Source organism: Protomyctophum parallelum (assembly GCF_964188405.1).
Source record: "Protomyctophum parallelum genome assembly, chromosome: 13".
Taxonomy (NCBI): Eukaryota; Metazoa; Chordata; class Actinopteri; order Myctophiformes; family Myctophidae; genus Protomyctophum; species Protomyctophum parallelum.
This window is the reverse complement of record NC_139708.1, coordinates 24384612-24403665: the sequence shown is the minus strand read 5'-3', so window position 1 is coordinate 24403665 and position 19054 is coordinate 24384612. Positions and strand designations below refer to the sequence as shown.

At 43.4% G+C, this 19054-nt stretch overlaps 1 protein-coding gene across 3 annotated transcripts in view; it reads right to left on the bottom strand.

Moving 5' to 3' along the window:
* Positions 1 to 19054, bottom strand: part of asic2 (acid-sensing (proton-gated) ion channel 2) — a gene marked incomplete at its 5' end in the record, with an annotated part of 441728 nt that overhangs the window by 141060 nt on the left and 281614 nt on the right. For 2 of the 3 annotated variants that reach the window (XM_083780699.1, XM_083780700.1), the window contains one exon: positions 2487 to 3354. The exons of the other annotated variant lie outside the window; for it this stretch is intronic. In XM_083780699.1, coding sequence (XP_083636825.1) covers positions 2487 to 3188 — 702 coding nt within the window. Of the gene's footprint in view, positions 1 to 2486; positions 3355 to 19054 lie in introns of those variants that run through there. 3 annotated transcript variants of the gene reach the window in all.

Genomic DNA, 19054 nt, shown 5'->3' with positions numbered 1-19054 from the left:
TTTGTGGGCCCTGGTTGTCCGCTTTGAACAATTGTGAAAATTAGTTGGTGATGGGTTGTGTGTGGATATCGACACACAACATGTCAAGTGCACATTCACACATAAAAATGTGTGAATGTAATTCTGACAAATAACTAAGAATTTTTCACATAGTTCACAGAACAACAAAACAAACAATTGCCTCACTAGTCTATTCGGAGGAGAAGAGAGGTGCAAGGCAAGCAGGACAGAGACAAGAGAGGCAGCTGTAGGATGATGTGAGCTCTTGAAATGGATTCATGAGTTGATGTTGTAGTTTTAGAATAGGCTACATTGATGTTCGGGACTGTTGGCTTCAACCGCTAATCTGTATTCGGGTCGCGGGGGCAAGACCTCCACCAGAGAGCTCCAGACTTCCCTCTCCACAGCAAAGTAACTTAATTCTGGAGGATCCCGAGGCATTCCTGGCAGATTTTGTAAATGTAATTCCTCCATCTCATCCTTGGTCTACCCTTCCAGTGGGGCGTGCATAGAGGACCTCCCTAGTGGGACGCACGAGAGGCATCCTAACCAGATGCCCAAACCACCTAATTTGACAAAATTCCAAGTAGCAGCGTCTCTACTCTGAGTCTCTCACGTGACTGAACTTATTATCATCCTCTATCTCTAAAGGAGATGCCAGCCATCCGTCTGAGAAAACTCATTTCGGACACGGGTATTCGCGACCTTATTCTTTCGGTCATGACCTACACTTCATAACCATAGGTGAGAGTAGGAACGAAGATTGATCGGTAGACAGAGAGCTTTGCCTTCTTTCTGTCTTTTGCATCAAATGTACAGTGTATTATATTTAGGAGGAGGAAGGCAGAAGCTGAATGAAGACGCATTCACACACAGGCTCTCAGGTGAGGTCTTGATGTCTTCTATTGTGATTTGAACACATAATAGAGGTGGTAGAGTCCATGTGCACATTGGTTGTTACTTGTTTGTACATTAAACAAGCAGAGACTGGGTGGCAAATGTGTCCCCAGACTCCCCCTAATGTCTAACTCACTCCGGTATGCCCCTACAGGCAGGTACTGTACTGTAACCCGATGTTATTTCCATGACCGTTCTCATTTTGTTCTGTCAGGTTCTGAGGCCACAAAGAATATGAAAACAGAATACTTTTCAAATGTTGCCTCTGAGAAAACAACTGTCAGGGTTCAAGCGTGCCACACATGCACACAGGCACACACACACACACACACACACACACACACACACACACACACACACACACACACACACACACACACACACACACACACACACACACACACACACACACACACACACACACACACACACACACACACACACTCACACACACACACACACAAATCCTTTCCTTATATATGTGGTCCTCAAAGGTCCTTGTCGGACACATAGAGACACGGTGCTCTATGATAAAGAATTAGTCATGACGTAAGGCTCCATAAAACAGACTAAAATCTTCCATAATATGCTATGATAATGATGGTGGTCTAATACTCATACTGTCGGGTGAGAGAGTGCAATCTAATCTATTATTTGTACATAATGCTTCAAAATGCAAATGACAGTCTGTGACCCCTAGGAGGTCCTCAGAGTTACTACAGGGAGGCAACCAAATCTTTGTGAGATAGGATTCTTTTTTTACATTAACCACTTGAACCTGTTGAACATTTAGTTTGTAGATTGGCTATTTTTGGAAAAGAGGTTTGGTGTAGATGGAAAAACGAGCAGATCAAGTACAGAGTGAAAGGTCAAGTTTACTAAGTATTGATGCGTTTAAACAATGCTAAGTTAAATGTCTGAAAATCCACATTCAACATGAATCCAACAGAACACTGATGATAGTGCTGGCAGACAAGTCTATGATGCTATCTATATAACCTATGAAAAAGTTTAATCTGCAACGCAATTCATTCAATCTGCAGCCCCTGCTTCATCTCTAGGTAGGCCTACAGGAGCTCTGTATGACCGAGACTCATTAGGGCTACTATTAGGGCTACTAATGGCTACTATTACCTTATTTAATTTGAATTACATCGATTACTCTTTCAAATAATAAAGAAACTATCAACTCGTAGAAATTCTAATGAATGATTATTTTTTATAAATGACCAAATTGTGATTGCAGCCCTAATAGTTCTTCTATGTGCCATATAATATAGACACTACAATTTGTGCACAGTGGAACCCCCACCAAAACTGAAAACTGAGCGCTTGATTCATTGTACTGTACTTCCACCTGTTGTATTGTCAGTGTGGACACTGATGTCATATGTACCTTGTTTGCTCCCACCCCAGCACCACCAGTAGGCTGAGCTTCACAGTACAGTACACCCTCTGCATATGCCGTACCTCATTACCTCATTAGATCCTGCCTTGCCTTATTTAAATTAGCATAACTGTTGACGTGAGACATTTTCATGTTGATAAGATTAAACAGCAGGATACAGCGTTAATGAATGTGGACTTACAGATGTGAAGTTGTGGGCGCCGCAGGGCTCCCCTCGGTACTTGCACATGAGCATCATGTCCTCCAGCTGGTGGCCGAGTCTGTCCATAAACTCCAGGTTGGTTCCCTCAAAGTTTCTGGGCGGCAGAAAGAGCCGGAAGTCCGAGAGCTTGGTGAACCACGGCAGCCGGTCGTCCTGAAGCAAGTCCAGAACCAGGGGTCTGGCGGTCCGGTTGGCGAGCAGCAGGCCCAGCCAGTGGCCGGCGAAGTACAGGTCGCTCTTGGTGAGCTTGTAGAGGCGGATGGGGTTGTTGTTACAGATGGTGACGGCGGGGAAGGGCAGCTCCTTGGCCCACTCGGTGTGAACCCGGGAGTAGGTGGGGAAGGAGAGCCAGTGGAGCAGGCGGTTGGAGGACCAGGACAGGAGCAGGCCCAGCGAGGTGCAGAGGGCCAGCAGCCAGAACGCCCGGCGGCCCATGGAGCCGCCGGGGACGCAGACGTGCCTCAGGCCATGGAGGCGAGTCCTGGACAGAAGGGTGGAGGTGATCTGGGCCAGGCCCGGCTTCGGGGGACGGCGCAGCGCGTGGTGCCCCCCCCTCCTGATGACCGCCGGGGACCCGTGCCGGAGACAGCGCCCTTCCAGAGCCATGGCGGACCACAGCGCTCCTAAAGACGCGGGAAAGGCTTCATTTCCCAACCAGGCCTCAGGGCCAGGCGCCCACATGTAGCTCCAGGGTAGCGGTAGACTCACTGCTGTAATCCACACCGGGATATGTGAATAATGTGATTAGCCTTGCAACAGTTACTTGCACTCCACATGAACTCCGACTGCGCATAGACGTGCACGTGCAAAGAAAACAAATACAAACAGCCTTGGGATCTAAATCTCCTTCTTGGTGATGCAGGAGGAGCCTTGATACATTTTTAGCTCTCAGCTACAGTAATCTCTCCTGACTGAATTTCAAGTCTATTTATTATCACCCTTGACCCTGAGATTGTTCCATTGTTCCAATGCCCTACAAGTCAGTAAAAAACAAAATAACAAATTTCAGCCATGCAAATCCATGTGCTCCTAGCAAGGTGACTTCTACTACACAATGTTTCTCCAGAATCAATCAACCATGCGTGACAGTGAACCAGAGAGGATGAGAGAGGGAGAGCAAGAGTGAGGAGGAGAGGGAGAGGGAGAAGGATGGGAGTGAGTACTGAGGACAGAACGATTAAAGACAAGTAGACAGTGGGAACAGAAGATGAAAGGAGGTGAGGTAATTAATAAATCAGGGGGTGGACAATGGACTGGAGTGACTGGTGTAGTCCGTCGGAGGTGCTTTCATTTCCTTCTGCTGAGTCTGTTTTGGCTATACAGCGACGTTCATCTGAATATCAACCGGAGCTTGCAATCATGACATGTCCATCTTGTCTTGACACCACAATTAAGCGAACAGCAGGTGTCGCAGAGCTTTCAATGAAGTCTCACACAGTTCCCCCCCCCCCCCCCGCTTTTCACATGCAGTTTCATGAGCTCCCTTTTCGTGTGGACTTAATTCTTGACGTGATTTGATTGCCCGCACGCCCCAACACGCCTTCTCCTGTGATCTTCTGTCGCCAGCGCCGGGTCCTGCGCGCTGCGGGTTAGTGCGGGTAGCGGCCGCGTATGCACTTCATGCTCAGTTCTGACAACAACACGCCTGCTTTTTTTTCACGTGGAGAAAGACGCACTGATGCAAATACGCATCCACACACTGCAAACTCGGAAATTATTTCCTGCAGAGTACCGTAACAGAACTGGTGGCTATTTCACGCATTTATTATCCACGCGCTCTGCTCTCTCAGCAGGATCGCTCTCTCTCTCTTTTATCAGTGGAGTTTCTCCTCTCCCCCTCCTCGGTCCATTTCGACACCACCACAGCACTTTGCAATTCAAACATCTACTCACGTTTGGGTTTGTTTTCCTCCGTTCTAAAAATAGACTATAGCATAGCCTACTCCTACTCTCCAAATAATATCGCTCTTCTCTTCTCCCTCGCGCCGCCTGCACAGCCCTTTAAACTCCACTGCAGTTTTTCATCCCTTTCTTTTTCTTTTCCACTCCACTTCGCGGACACCCTCCTCCTCTCTTCTCCACGCGGCTGTGCTCTGGCCGAACGCGCTCTGCGTCCCCACGCGCCTCACTTCACTGCAAGTGCAAGCTGCTTTGGTTCCCACTGAGCGAGTTGACCTATTCTTCCCTCGGTGGTCCTCGCCGGTCCTCAGACCTCCCCTCCCAGCGAAGGGAAATGCGTGCAGCTTTGCTGTTCGCTCCGTGGCCGATGAAGGACTAAAGACAGCTCCGTGCACCTCTCCTCCAATTCCTTTCCTCCTGCTGACTCCTGTCCCCAGTCAGTCAGCCAGTCAGTCAGAGAGAGAGAGGGAGAGAGAGATAGACAGTCTTCTCTGTCTCCTGCTCTCTCTCACACAGACTCAAACACCCTGCGTCCTTCGTCCGTTGCTGAACAACATTACCGTGGCCACAGCACACCGCTACAGGAGCGCAGCAGCGAACTGACTATGCACTGTGCGTGCGTTTAATTGCGTGCCTGTACATCTAGACTGCTTTAGTTAGACACGAGTTAAAGTGCAAATAACATGCATTTTAAAACTGCTTTTAATATTTAATATCATATTGTCTATGTCCATCAAAGTTATTTCTAATGGTTTGAGCCTCAATCACCACTCTGATATAACCAGGCCTTGTCATTTCTTTCTGGACTTTGAAAGCAGTTTTAGCTGCAGTACCACAATGTCCTGAGGTGATGGGGTGCTGATATGCAGATTATTTAATATTTGAGTCATTATAATACTGATGCTAGATAAAACCAGGCTTGTTTCCATTCCATGCCAGCTTGGAAAATCAACAATAGTGAACATTGTAAACAAAGTGGAAATGCAAATTTGGAACTGAGGACTGAAGAAGGAGGAATTATACAAATTAGGGTGACATTGATGACATCACGATGAGACCAAAATCAGTTGAGCTTTTCCTGAGAGCAATTTCTATTAAAGCACCTATATGATATGAAAGCCTGATTGTTCAAAATTGGTTATTTGTGTGGATAGAAAACACATATGGGAGCCCTAAAAATACAAAATAAATTTAAGTTGAATTTTATGTTATAGCTCGTTTAAGTATTTTGTGTTTAAAGTTAACACTAGCTAGACGTGTCGCCTTCAAAATAAATAAGAGGAGTTGAAATCTAACAGATTCGTCTGATCATGTGATGGAGATGTAAAATTGGCTACTTTGTCAAAACCTAACCTACGGTATATAGATTAAGCACACCACCATAAAATCCAGGTTAAATAAGCTTATAACTTTTTATGACAGAAACTAAACAATCAATCAATACATAATAGTGTTTTTGAGAATCAATATAGCATGGGGTGCCAAAGTCCATGCGCCTTGGGATTATGTGACCTGCATACATCATTATTATTGCAATATAATGTATACAACTATCCAAAAATTAGGAAATATTTTTCAATCGGCTATAGTTTACATTGTGCACACTTATTTCCCAATACAGACACAAATTATATAACCTAAAAATGCCCCAACCTTTTTATTTGGCATTAATAAATAAAAGCAAACATTTAGTGATAACACACAGGGAAATTAATATAGGTGTGCAGTGAGAGTTTGACTCACGCTTTGGTGTGCCTTGGTACAAACATTTTGAAAACCACTGTTGAAGTGGCCTAGCCTATATTATCAGAGGCGTGGGCCACCTGCGTGGTCTGCGTCATGGCATTTACGCCCCTGCCTATTATCTTACAGCCATAGCATGACAGGTTAAAAAACCCCACTAGATTTTACTGTCCATGAAGAATAACTGCAAAGCATAAAATAATGCAGTGTCAGGCGCTTATCTAACATTGTTAGAATTGCTGTAGTTTATTTACTGTAAAATTTGGCTTGTAGCCTAATAGGCATAGTCCTCTCAGTGGACAGTGGTTGTATAGGCAATAACAGCAGCAAAAGACCTAGATGCAATCTACCTCTGTCTCTCTCTGGAGAGGTTTTACCTGCAGTCTATCCTGTACTACATATATAAATAATAGAACACAAGCTAATGCTCGCTCTACATCAGGCAGCAATTGCTTACATCGGTCATATTCATAAAATAAATTAAACTCTCCACAACACCTTGCAGCGAAACGTATCGGTCAGAGTAAGAGAGAGGAGTTTTGCTGTAACAGTATTTTGTTTATCGCGACCACAGGTCGCAGTTAACTTAACTATGAAATTGTGCATTTCCCATCAGTCAGTCGGTCAGTCAAAATGAAGGCCCGGCCCTACCTGGGCCCTCATCAAACCCTGTACATGCGCTCAAGACACTGCCCCCCCTGCCACCCTTAGATATCCATATATGGAGCTGACCTGTTCTCACATTCCATATGTTGATCTGACCTCATCAAACCACTCAAGACACGCTCCATATACTGTATGGCCAGTACAGAATTCATTCCATATGTTGATCTGACCCCCCCATGCCAAAGCGCCAGCGCTCGCCCAGCAGTCTGCGGTCACCCAGGCGGATGCGAGATCGCTTCTCGCCCTCAGGCATCTTATTGGTTCAATTCATATGCTGTCGCTCATTTGCACATAAAACAGATATTCACCACCAAAGGGGAAACTGCATTTAAAATGTTTTGTAACTTGTTTTTGACAACAACGGAATGGGTTATAGCCGGCTACAACTTTAGCATGCTCGTCGTATGAAAGAAAATACTTTAATAGCAGACTGACAGTCTACTATTAAAGTCAGTTAATTTTGTGTCTGCGTTTTGAGAAATGCATAGGCTATAGTTTTATAAATATTTACAACTGCCGTCAAAGTTGTGTAACATGTCACGCCTCTGATATTGAAAGCCTGCATGCAATGTATAAGCACTTTAGGTTCTTTGTAGAAAGGAAATATTGTACTGTCAATATTGCGCAATGTCTATGTAAAAGTGGCTTTTGTGTGTCCCCTCATAGACCAATGGTAAATGGTGCATTTGTATAGCGCTGTTATCCAAGGCGAAGGCGCTTTACATAGATTGTGCACACACACATTCATACACCGATGGCGGCGGAAACCATGCAGTAATCAGCACATCGGGAGCAATTAGGGGTTCAGTGTCTTGCTCAAGGACACTTCGACACTAACTCTGGGGGAGCCCGGGTTCGAACTGGCAAACTTGCGGTTACCATCCAGCCACTCTACCCCTGAGCCCAATCACAGCTCTTGCCGCTGCTACGTGCGTGATGTCACAAAATGCCTATAGTGCAAGTGACGTGCAGCACTGTAGCTTTGTTTAAACTGCACAAATTGTGATTTGCAATTGATAGTTCACATAGATATAATTAGATCACCTAACCCAAATATACAAAGTGGTGGATGGTAGCATGTAACGGCCTTCACATGGCACGTTATCTATTCTGGGTGCTAACACCAGTTCATGCATCGCTAGGATCAGTGGCGTGCACAGACATTTAGAGGGGCAGGTGCTCAAGTGACAAAAGGGCACCTTGTGCAGCGCGTCGAACCGGCCGGTTGCCTTAACCCTTGGCCTACAATTCACGGAAAAAACAGAATTAATCAAAAAATCTAAACCTCCCGTTAACGGAAAAAACGGAATGACAATCAATATCAGTTATCGGGGGGTCAAAAGATCAAAAATTAATATTTTTTCGCTAATATTAATATTTTTGGATGTAATTTACCAAAAAACGGCCGAAATCCGCGTGATCGTGCGCTATCGTGCACGCGCGCCGTCTCTATGTGCGTCGCTGTAAAAAATGTGATATTTTGCGATCTTTTGGGGTTGATTTGAGGTTAATTTGACTTCGTTATGAAAAATATAGCATTAGCTTAGCAATCCGGACCAGCCAAGCTATTGACTAGGGTCAAAATACTACAGGATGTTGTTGATCGTTCAACCGGAAGTGATTTAGGAAGATTCGTCTATTTTGGCCAAAATCAGCATCATGGTGCTTTCCCGCCATCTGGTGGCGAATCGAGAGAATTCACCTTCAATGAACAAAAAATTAAAAAACATCTTTTCAAGCCACCAGATCTTTCTTGTATGTTAAAACGATGAATTAAAAATATGCCAATTTGTTACCCAAACAAAAAAATTGGGACTGGTAGTCCAAGGGTTAATAGTGTGAGATTTATAGATTTTGGGGCATAAATTATATTATTTATGCCCCACAATCTATAAATCTCACACTTTTACAGAGTAGAAGCTTGTTTTTATCAATAATTGGTCAATGTCACCATGGTCCACAATTTATAGATTTTGGGGCATAAATTATATTATTTATGCCCCACAATCTATAAATCTCACACTTTTTACAGAGTAGAAGCTTGTTTTTATCAAGAATTGATCAATGTCACCATGGTCCACAAACTGTACACTGTACAAAAGAGCACATTGCTGTCCAGAGGACAAGGGCAGGTGGTGCTCTAGCACCCCCTAGTGTCTATCTGTGCACGCCACTGGCTAGGATGGCGTAAGCCTCTGAATTACCGGTAGTCATGGGTTTGGGCATTGTGTCAAGTCAATAACCACTCGCTCATTCAATTATGATTTAAAGTAAACCACCAATGAAATCATGTCAAAGACATAAAATAATGTGTCCTGTGGATATTGACAGTGGCCCATTGAGCAGAGAAATAAAGACAACCAGGATGTCATTCTTGCAGAATTTGAGTTACCGTATATGAACATATTCTATCAGTAATAACCAATGCAATATATTGATATTGACATTAATGCAGACTCCTCTCCCAAAAGCCCAATCTGTCCTGACCCCTTATTATTACATTATATATTATATCCATAATTTATAAATGATGGATAATTAATATGTTCTTAAATGGTTCTTTGTCTCAATTCTTCAAAGCTTCATTTAGAGTCCCTCACAAATATTAATCTACCATGTTGAAAATTAGTGTTATTGTGTTGAATTTGGATGGATATGAATTGCTACATGCTAGCCTGGATCCAGCCCAAAGACCACGCCCACTCTCTGAGTGGACTGCATCTCTTGCAGAGATCTCTGCATCTCTTGCATCTCTGAAGCTTCAAGAAAGCTACAGTCTGTTAATCAGGCTAGTGCCATGCTGCCAAAGGGACATTTAAATGTTTCTTAATTGATTTCTGTGACACTATTCTCACTTCAGGAGACAATGGATCTAAGTCAACACGGACAAACAGTTCAGTTTGGAATCTGCACTTGAAGAAGTAACAGAGCTGAATCTTCGAGAGACAGCCAACTCCATGCTCGACCGCGGCTTCACCAAATGCGAGAAACAAGAACTCTTGTACTCAATTGTGAGTTACCAAGGCTAAACTAATTATCTGCAACTGGCCATTGTCCCTGCTGGGAAGCGATATATATATATATATATATATTAAAAGAGTAAAACATGGCCCAGGCCGTAGCGTAACGGTCTGGGCACCGGACTGGTAATCCAGTCGCAGTGTGCCGCGGGTTCGACTCCCGGACCCGACACGGCCTTTACTGCATGTCATCCCCCCATCTCTCTCCCGTTTCCTGTCAGCCTACTGTCTGTCCCTTCAAAAAAATCAATAAAAGGCGTAAGCCGCAAAAAAATATCTTAAAAAAAAAAAAAAAAAAGAGTAAAACATGTCCATGTATAGGCTAATGCACACAAAATTCAACACACAACATGGAAAATGCATGACAATTTCTTCTAATATACCAACGCCACTGGCTCAGCCTAAAGCAAAAATCTGAGGCAGCCTTCCAGACCTTGGATCCACGGGCTAAATAATTAGCCCAGAGCCATTTAGAGGGGTTTTCAATCCAAATAATATGCTCATGATAACACTCAACATTTCCATATAGGGAATTCATTTAATTTCCCATCAAATTATTCACCATTGTTATGTGGCGTATGAGATTAGCGGATGTGCGATAGCAGTGATAGGACTCATCATGATCAAAAGAGTATAATAAGAAAACTATAATTAAACATGCATACATGCATGGTAATGAGGCCTACTGTAGAATGTTTCAGAGAATGCAACAGGAGAACGCGCACGCACGCACGCACGCACACAGGTTCTGACTGCAGTCTCTGCATGAGTCAGGGGGATACTAAATGAAAGGTTTCCGAGGCTAGGGGATATACAGGCTTTGCACTGGCACTGGCATTCACCCTGTGAGAAGAGGCATGGGGAGTAGATGAAAGATAATGTAGGTGAGTTAAATATACAGTGTATTTTGTGGTGGGCTGCCATCCATCAAAACCATGCATGACAGTGATAGCAGGCAGTGGGTGTATATAGCTTCACCTCACCCCTTGTTCTACAAACTGCTTCCTTAAAATGAATAGAAAGAATAAATCCCCAGGTGACCAGCAGTTAAGCTAACAGATTGATGGTCTTTTGACCGCCCTTCACCACACAGTCATTATACCTATAGTTGTTGTCAGGGCCCATGGGATAACCTTGAAATGGGTTTAGGACCTGTGAGGAAGAGGAACAGGGCTTTCGCCGAGACCCATTTTTCTAATACGCACTGCCGTTTCTGATGATAACCTACAGTATCCTTATCTGTTGGACTGAATCAAGTTTAAGCTATAGGTTGGTTTACTCACATTGTGTGAAATGTTTTTCTGCCCTATGGCCTACAGTAGAGGTCAGAAGGTCAGATATGCTGACATGCAATGATGTCGTACTGTAAGTCTTCATAAGTAAGAACTTCAGTGTTTCTTTTTGTGATTAATTTGAAAACCGTGTATTGCACGTCAGTGCATTTTCTTTTCCCTGCATTGCATTGTTTTCAACACAATCTTGGGGACAACGCCCACAAAAAAGATTCGTTAATTTGACATAGGCAGCTCTGTCAATGCTATGGTTGATTACAAGAATATCACAAACAAGGCTCTGCTAATGGAGATCTGGATATTGTGTTGTGATGCTCAGCCATGCAGTAATTTAGTCTGGGAACGTGACAGTCTTTCAACCTAATAGAGAGAAGAGTGAAGAGGTGCAGGCTATACAGCTCAAAATGAGTGTACCTTCAGGGCAAATTTAAGTCGGTATTAAACAATACTCCCTTCTCAGTGGCATAACTTCATGGTGATAGGCCCTGGTGCAAATATTTTGTTGAGTGTTTCAGCATGTAGATTGGCAGCGAGTTTAAGTGTTATATATAGACCGGGCGGGGAGGCTCTGAGCAGATCATGCAACTAGAGGACGCACGCAGGTTTTCGGCAGAGAAAATTGGATCACCATTGTTTTGTTCATGGGCCCCCATGGCGTCTGGGCCCCGTTGCAGTGCATCCATATTTATGCCACTGCTTGTTCTTCAAACCTTCAAAAGGTGTTTATATAGCTTTATCTAAAAAGACTGATCGTGGTTGCTACACTTGCCAAAGCAGGCTTTGTTTAACTTATGGTGTGAATCAACCAACATTGCTAGACATTTGTAATACAATGAAATCTTTAATAGTGGTTTAATTGGGTGGGGGATTCTGTTCATGGTATAGTCAATTGAAGTGTATACAAGGCCTTGGAGTCACCACAATCAGCACAATCTGCACAAAGGTGAACAGCAACATCCACGTCTGCAGTTCAGTCAGAATTATCAAACATGTGATGTTTAATGGAAGAACTGAACCTCTGCCAAACAAACAAACTCTGCCAAACAAACTCACATCCTTCCAGGATTGTTTTCTTTCTTTCCAGAACTCATAAAAACCTACAGGGGGTGCCCCTCACCAAAGCTCCAAATCACAGCATCATAATTACAACCTCCACACAATCCTACAAATGTGTGTCTGACTGGCCTGATTTGAACGATCTGTGTAACTGGACTGGTGTCTCTTTGGAGTGGAAAGGAGCGGACAACGAGACGGTGCACGTCTCTGAATCTGTGATCACTGACCTGTCAATCAACATTCGCACAACAGTAAGCCGCGACGACAGAACAGCAAGCGCGCTCCCTAACAACGGCGCGCGTGCGCATCTTCTAGCGCTCAGAGAGCAGCATAGAAAACGGCACTGGACAGGACTACGGCTGCAAGGGAAGCTTGCGTGCCTCCAGTCAGCTGATCACTCCGTGTCCCACTCAATTCTAAAAAACGCAGCGATTGATGAGGACATTCTCATCTTCACAGTAAAGGCACGCCTCCAAGTGCTGCCAACCAAACTGAATCTATCAATCTGGTATCCCAATAATCATGACCCTCACTGTCTACACCATGGACAGCATCAGACCATAGAGTCTATGTCTCATATATTAAACGGCTGTAATATTTACAAAGGACTGTATATAGCCAGGCATGACAGAATTGTGAACATTATTGCCAAAGATGTGTCACCTATGTTTCATTCCTTTCATTCCTGTTTCACAAAGATTCCTGTGTGAAACCAGAAATGTTTCAATGCAATGACCCAACCGTGTTTGCAAATATAATTGCAAACACACCAGATGTCATTATAATTGACGAACAGCAGAGAGGTTTTTCTATTGGAAGTTGGCTGTGCTTTTGATTCAAGTTTAGAGGAAGCTTGCCTTACTAAACAAGTGACGTATATTTCCTAGCTACTTAAAGAGAGAAGAGTCTGACGACGGAAAGGCCAATGAAAGTTTTCAAGTCCATTTTATTGCAGAGAGTACAAAGACAGCAGATCACAGCCATGGAGCCAGGCCCCATGGATCCTCCTTCAGCCTGCCGGCTTCCCAGAGACTAACACACAGTTACAGACATTTCAGTGGAATCTTATACAGGTCAGAACAAAGAGATCAAAGGGACATGGCAAAAGGTGGTTCCCAAACCCCCACTGTCCCAAAAGTATAAAGTGGTCCACTCATGTCCAAATAAGGTATGGTCACCAGGGAGCCCAGTAGGTGCTTGCCTGCAGCTGCATGCTATCAGCAAGCTAGATCCACTTAGCATACAGGGACCCCTGTTGCTGTCCATGCATCCTGTTCAAACATGTTTGTTCTCTCATTTGAACAGAGACAACTTAGAACAGTTATTTAAGCTATTATTAATGTGAATTGTGATTTCCATATACATCATATCCTCCCTTTGAGGCAACCTTGCCTCATAAAACGAATATGGAACACAATTTACCCTAGTCCTCCCTTTGACACTGACTGGCTGGAACATCAAAAACATGACACAAAATAATCAAATCAAACAATTACAGTAGAATGGCGTACAAAACTCAAGTCATTCATACATATATGACAATTGACATACCTGATAAACCGTATTACAAAAATCTGACACTGAAACACAATACACGTCGCTGAATCCAACCCCTTTGCTTATCAAAGCACCCAATTATCGAATTCAAAGTGTGTTAAAGGTATATTCAGTGATTTCACTTAATTCAAATATCACTTATTTTTTTGTTTTGTTGTGATAATCCTCCCTACTATAGAGTGTGCTGGCCATATAAGGAGTTCCTCCCTGTCCCCAGTTAACCCCTGGGGGTCAAAAAACCTTAGGTTTCGTTTTTGACTCTCTATCCTGATTGGACGAAAGGCTGGGTCCCACAGCCAAAAACGAAACCTAAGGTTTTTTGAGTGAAATCACTGAATATACCTTTAAGGTTTTCATACTTGGCATCTAAAGCTCTCAGCTTCAGCTAATGTCAAGGCTAAAGTTGACCATAATCATCCAAAAATTTATTCGTAACTTACGTTATTTGTTTAGTTAACTCCTCTTTTAGCACAATGTAGAAAGCACCCATAATTTATATCTAAACACTCAGATTACCAAAGCTCGTACAAATAACCCGTCTACTGCAGCGACCTTCTAACCCCCTCTTATCATTTCAAAGAATTGTACGTTTCCAGATCTCGAGCATGCTAGAGGTTACCTCCTTACGTTAAAATCATAGAGTGTCCTATATACCTTTAGAGTCTCCCCACATGTCATAGCATAAATACCTTGTTGACTTTACCCATTCACAAATTTATTCGAACATAAATAAGAACTTTATGCACAATTAGGACGATTAACACTTATGCGTACGACAGGAGCGCTGTCTTTCGCCTGATAAAGAAACATCTAACTAATTTTACTCCGGTAAATATCTCTATTCAGTTTCCAAATCTCCCTTAGGCATATTCATCCCCATTAAGTCAACTTCTCTAATTAAAATACCCGACACATAGAATCAACATATATGCCCATTATATGTTGAACTAGACAAACATAGACATACATTTGAAATCAAATGGAACGATATCCATCTGATATAATAGAACTATTCTCTGTAATGTTGCTCTCTTCTTCTTTGTCTCACCTTCTCGAGTGTTCATTCATCAGCCAGCGCACAGGCCAAACGAGGTTGTGATACAGTACAAATATGCACCGCATGGCGTAGGCCGCTCTGTTATGAAGAGCTGCCCATTGTCCGAAAACTTTCATTCTGAATTCTGATCTGAATTCACTTTTATCACCTCCTCCCTTTTCAGTCACGACATGACTGAACAAACAGAAAGTGAATCAGCGTCATCACAGGAGCCTGTAGGCTTCTGCAAGGCAGAAACGTGTTGCGCGCCGCGTTGCGAGCTTGTAGATCAGCCGCCTTGCCGTCGCTGTCGAATCGAGCAGAGGCGCACGCCAAGAAGAGTGAATGAAGAGCGCCACCGCCTCCCTTTGATCGCTGACCGCCGATGAACGCCCACGGGCCGGCCGGGGTATATGCTACGCTGCGCATCCTCACCCCGCCGTCCAGTCGCTGTGCATCGCCTCTGGTCACCGATCGATGAGAGCCGCCGCCGAGCATCGCCGCACCTCCCCACCGCGCTAGGCAGGCCGTCGCCACCATGTTGAATCGCCGCTGGTTCGACTGCAGCACGCAGCACCACCGCCGCCGTCCTCCTCCATCCAAAAATTGCCGACCGAAATACTATTAGACTGAAAAATTCCCCTTCTGGTTCTCTCGCCTGACGCAAAAAAGCATCAAAAAGGCGACCGGGATCGGCACCACTGTGATGTATATTTTCTAGCAACTTAAGAGAGAAGAGTCTGACGACGGACAGGCCAATGAAAGTTTTCAAGTCCATTTTATTGCAGAGAGTACAAAGACAGAAGATCACAGCCATGGAGCCAGGCCCCATGGATCCTCCTTCAGCCTGCCGGCTTCCCAGAGACTAACACACAGTTACAGACATTTCAGTGGAATCTTATACAGGTCAGAACAAAGAGATCAAAGGGACATGGCAAAAGGTGGTTCCCAAACCCCCACTGTCCCAAAAGTATAAAGTGGTCCACTCATGTCCAAATAAGGTATGGTCACCAGGGAGCCCAGTAGGTGCTTGCCTGCAGCTGCATGCTATCAGCAAGCTAGATCCACTTAGCATACAGGGACCCCTGTTGCTGTCCATGCATCCTGTTCAAACATGTTTGTTCTCTCATTTGAACAGAGACAACTTAGCTATTATTAATGTGAATTGTGATTTCCATATACATCACAAGTAAAATATCAACCATTAGTACAGGCCATTATACAACTGGGCTATACGTGTCAGCTCATTGTTTTTATATTTGGCAGCCTGGGCCATGTCCACAGGCTAGTGGTCAGAGGCTTGAGGATTATAGGGTAAGGCAAAGCAGCTTGCAACATACTGTTCAATCTCCTCCATTATAGGCAGTCGGTCTATTTGGAGGAGAAGGTGCTTTTTGTACCCATGATTTACTTTCTGTGTTGGTAATATGACAGACTGAAGTGACCAATGTTGTCTGTGAATAAGTTCATGTGTTGCCTATATTCTGTACATTTAGGGCTTGTTTGGACTCAAGCACTGGGACACGTGATGTTTCGAGTGCGTAGTATATCAGAAGCAACTGAAAATATGTGTGCCCTTGATAATGTATTTTATAAATGTGGATTCAAATAAAAAAATCGAAATGTGTGTGTGTGTGTGTGTGTGTGTGTGTGTAATGTGTGTGTGTGTGTGTGTGTGTGTGTGTGTGTGTGTGTGTGTGTGTGTGTGTGTGTGTGTGTGTGTGTGTGTGTGTGTGTGTGTGTGTGTGTGTGTGTGTGTGTGTGTGTGTGCGCGCGCGTGTGCGTGCGTGCGTGTGTGGACTCTGACACGTGAGATAAACAGGTCATGGGGACTACCCAATGACCTGATATGCCTGACTGGCTGACAGGCTGCTGTTGCGAAGCCATAGAAAGATCCAACAGACATTACCTAGATTTGAGACAAAGCTCCCAAACTAATTAACGATGGGTGAAGTCAAGTGCAGTCGACTCTGGAACTCAAGCTCCCGGAGTATTTTCCCTCAGTTAAAAAACATGTGGACGTTATTCAGGATGCAATGGACATCCTGGCTTTAGAAGGAACTCCCTGCTCCCTACATTTGATCAGACAGGGGTGTGAGAAGCTTAGATGCATTACCAAGACAAATGAAAGTCATGAAACCCAGACCGCCACAAGCAAAGAGCTTAGTGTGCACCATGCGGGGCACACAAGTGGAACAAGTAATGGCTATTTTATTACAGGCGGTTGAGCTAGAAAAGTGATCGTAAATATCATGTCCGTTTCTCACAGATGTGATTAATGCTTCCAGTCAGAGCAGCAATTTAGAGGCTGATCATAGAGGCTAATAGTGTAGTACGGAGCCCCTTCGGGACATTTGAAGGTAGATTTATTTTAGGGGTAGGTTTATTTTGAAAAGCTGTTGGTTTATATTTTGTGGGTTGGAAAATTACGGATTGTGTTGGTTTATTTTTTCAGGGTAGGATTTTTAAGGGTGCAGGGGAAAAAAAGTGCTTGCTTTAATGTATTGCTCTATACTGTGCTAAAATCAAATCAAATCAAAAAGCAAATGTCCCTCCAGGGTCTCTATATAATAGGACGTGTGAAGGTGTGAGGTGAGACTGAATGCAAATCAGGTTGCCAAGCCATGAAGGCGATTGGAGGGGACACTTCCAGGCCGGCCAGCGATTGGTGAGGAGCTTCCAGGAGTTTTGCTAAGGAGGTTCACCAGGATTCACGGATGGCTTGTTCTAGGCTTACAATAATTGATATAAATATTTTTGTAAATCTCTTTCAGTGGAACCAGAAAACTACAGACACTGCTATGCCCTATATAAGAGGAGAGCAAACCACAGTGCAGCAGGGGGCATATCTTGTCAACAGTTATCCTTCTGTTATATTCAGCTACTTTAATGAGTTAATTGCTTTAATAGTGTTTTATTGAGTTGAGATTAAGTGCTTTAGAGCTGGTTGCTTCTTTTGAGCATTGTTTATGTTTGGTTCTTTTGTTAGGTAAGAGATATATTCATTTCAAGTTAGTTATTTTGATTCATTCATCCTCCGTTATCACTAAATCCTTATTTATGAAACCAACTTCATATTATTCACTTAGTTTACAATGTTATTCCTATTTATTTTATAAATAAATACTTGTTTCTTTTTGCACGTTAACCCTTTGTGTGGCTACTTGAGAGTTGGGGGAGGTGGGAACATATTCATGCTGTGTCCCAGACACCCCTAGACTGGGTCATAATAATAATAACGGAAAAACAAAATCTCCTTTTTCAGATGACTATTCGACCGAGAGATTGATAAAGGAGCAATCATAAAACTCTTCTCAACTGTACATGTCACCATGGTAACATTGAATACAGTCAAGGTCTTCAACAAAATGAAGCCAGTCCATTTTAATTTAAAAAAGAAAATAGGATGGACTGAGGTCTGTCTAGTTATTTTTTTCACCTTTAATGAATAAATAACAGATATCAGCATGCCCTTCCGTCCCTCCATCCCTCTACCCATCTGAACTCATGCTTATATTCATTAGCATGTTAGAGAGTGTGGGTATGTGTGGGGTGGGTGTGCATACTGTATATATGCTATACGTGCATCACTTGCATTTTACAGTTATTTCTTCTCATATACTTATCCAGATTATGCTTGGTTCTACCATCATACTCATTACTATTTATCTATTTATTATTCTGTGTACATTACTGTACATACTGTACATTTCTGCATTTATTCTCTCATTTACTGCATTACTGTATTGCACTCTGGCTAGACGCTGTTGTAAAACTCTAAGTACTGAACCCTCATCTGGTTGACAGACAGGTAGTGTGTGCCGGCAGGGTGGTGTGTGACAATCCGGTTGAAGTATACCTTGGTACGGCGGCGGCGGTCGACGGGCCCGGGAGAACAATAACGCGACACGAGACAGTATCACGCTAAAAGGTTCACAAGTTTATTATACACATACTGGAAATATATAGCTGGATCCTAATGACGTGACACAACACTTGAGACATAACAACCGCTTACTGCAGCAAGCTGACCTTGCTGTCTGAGATGTCTCCAGTAGCTCCTATAAAGTATGCTACAGTTCAGTCAGTACACAATACATTATCAAGTACACTGTGCTCTCACGTACAAGTACACAGCCATGGGCCATCAGATTATAACAGACGCCACTCTTCATTTCATTGTCAAAGTATTTGTATACTATGTGCAGTGACAATAAATTGAATCTAATCTAATCTAATCAGCGGTTTCTATCACACATTATTGTGTGTGACAGAAAG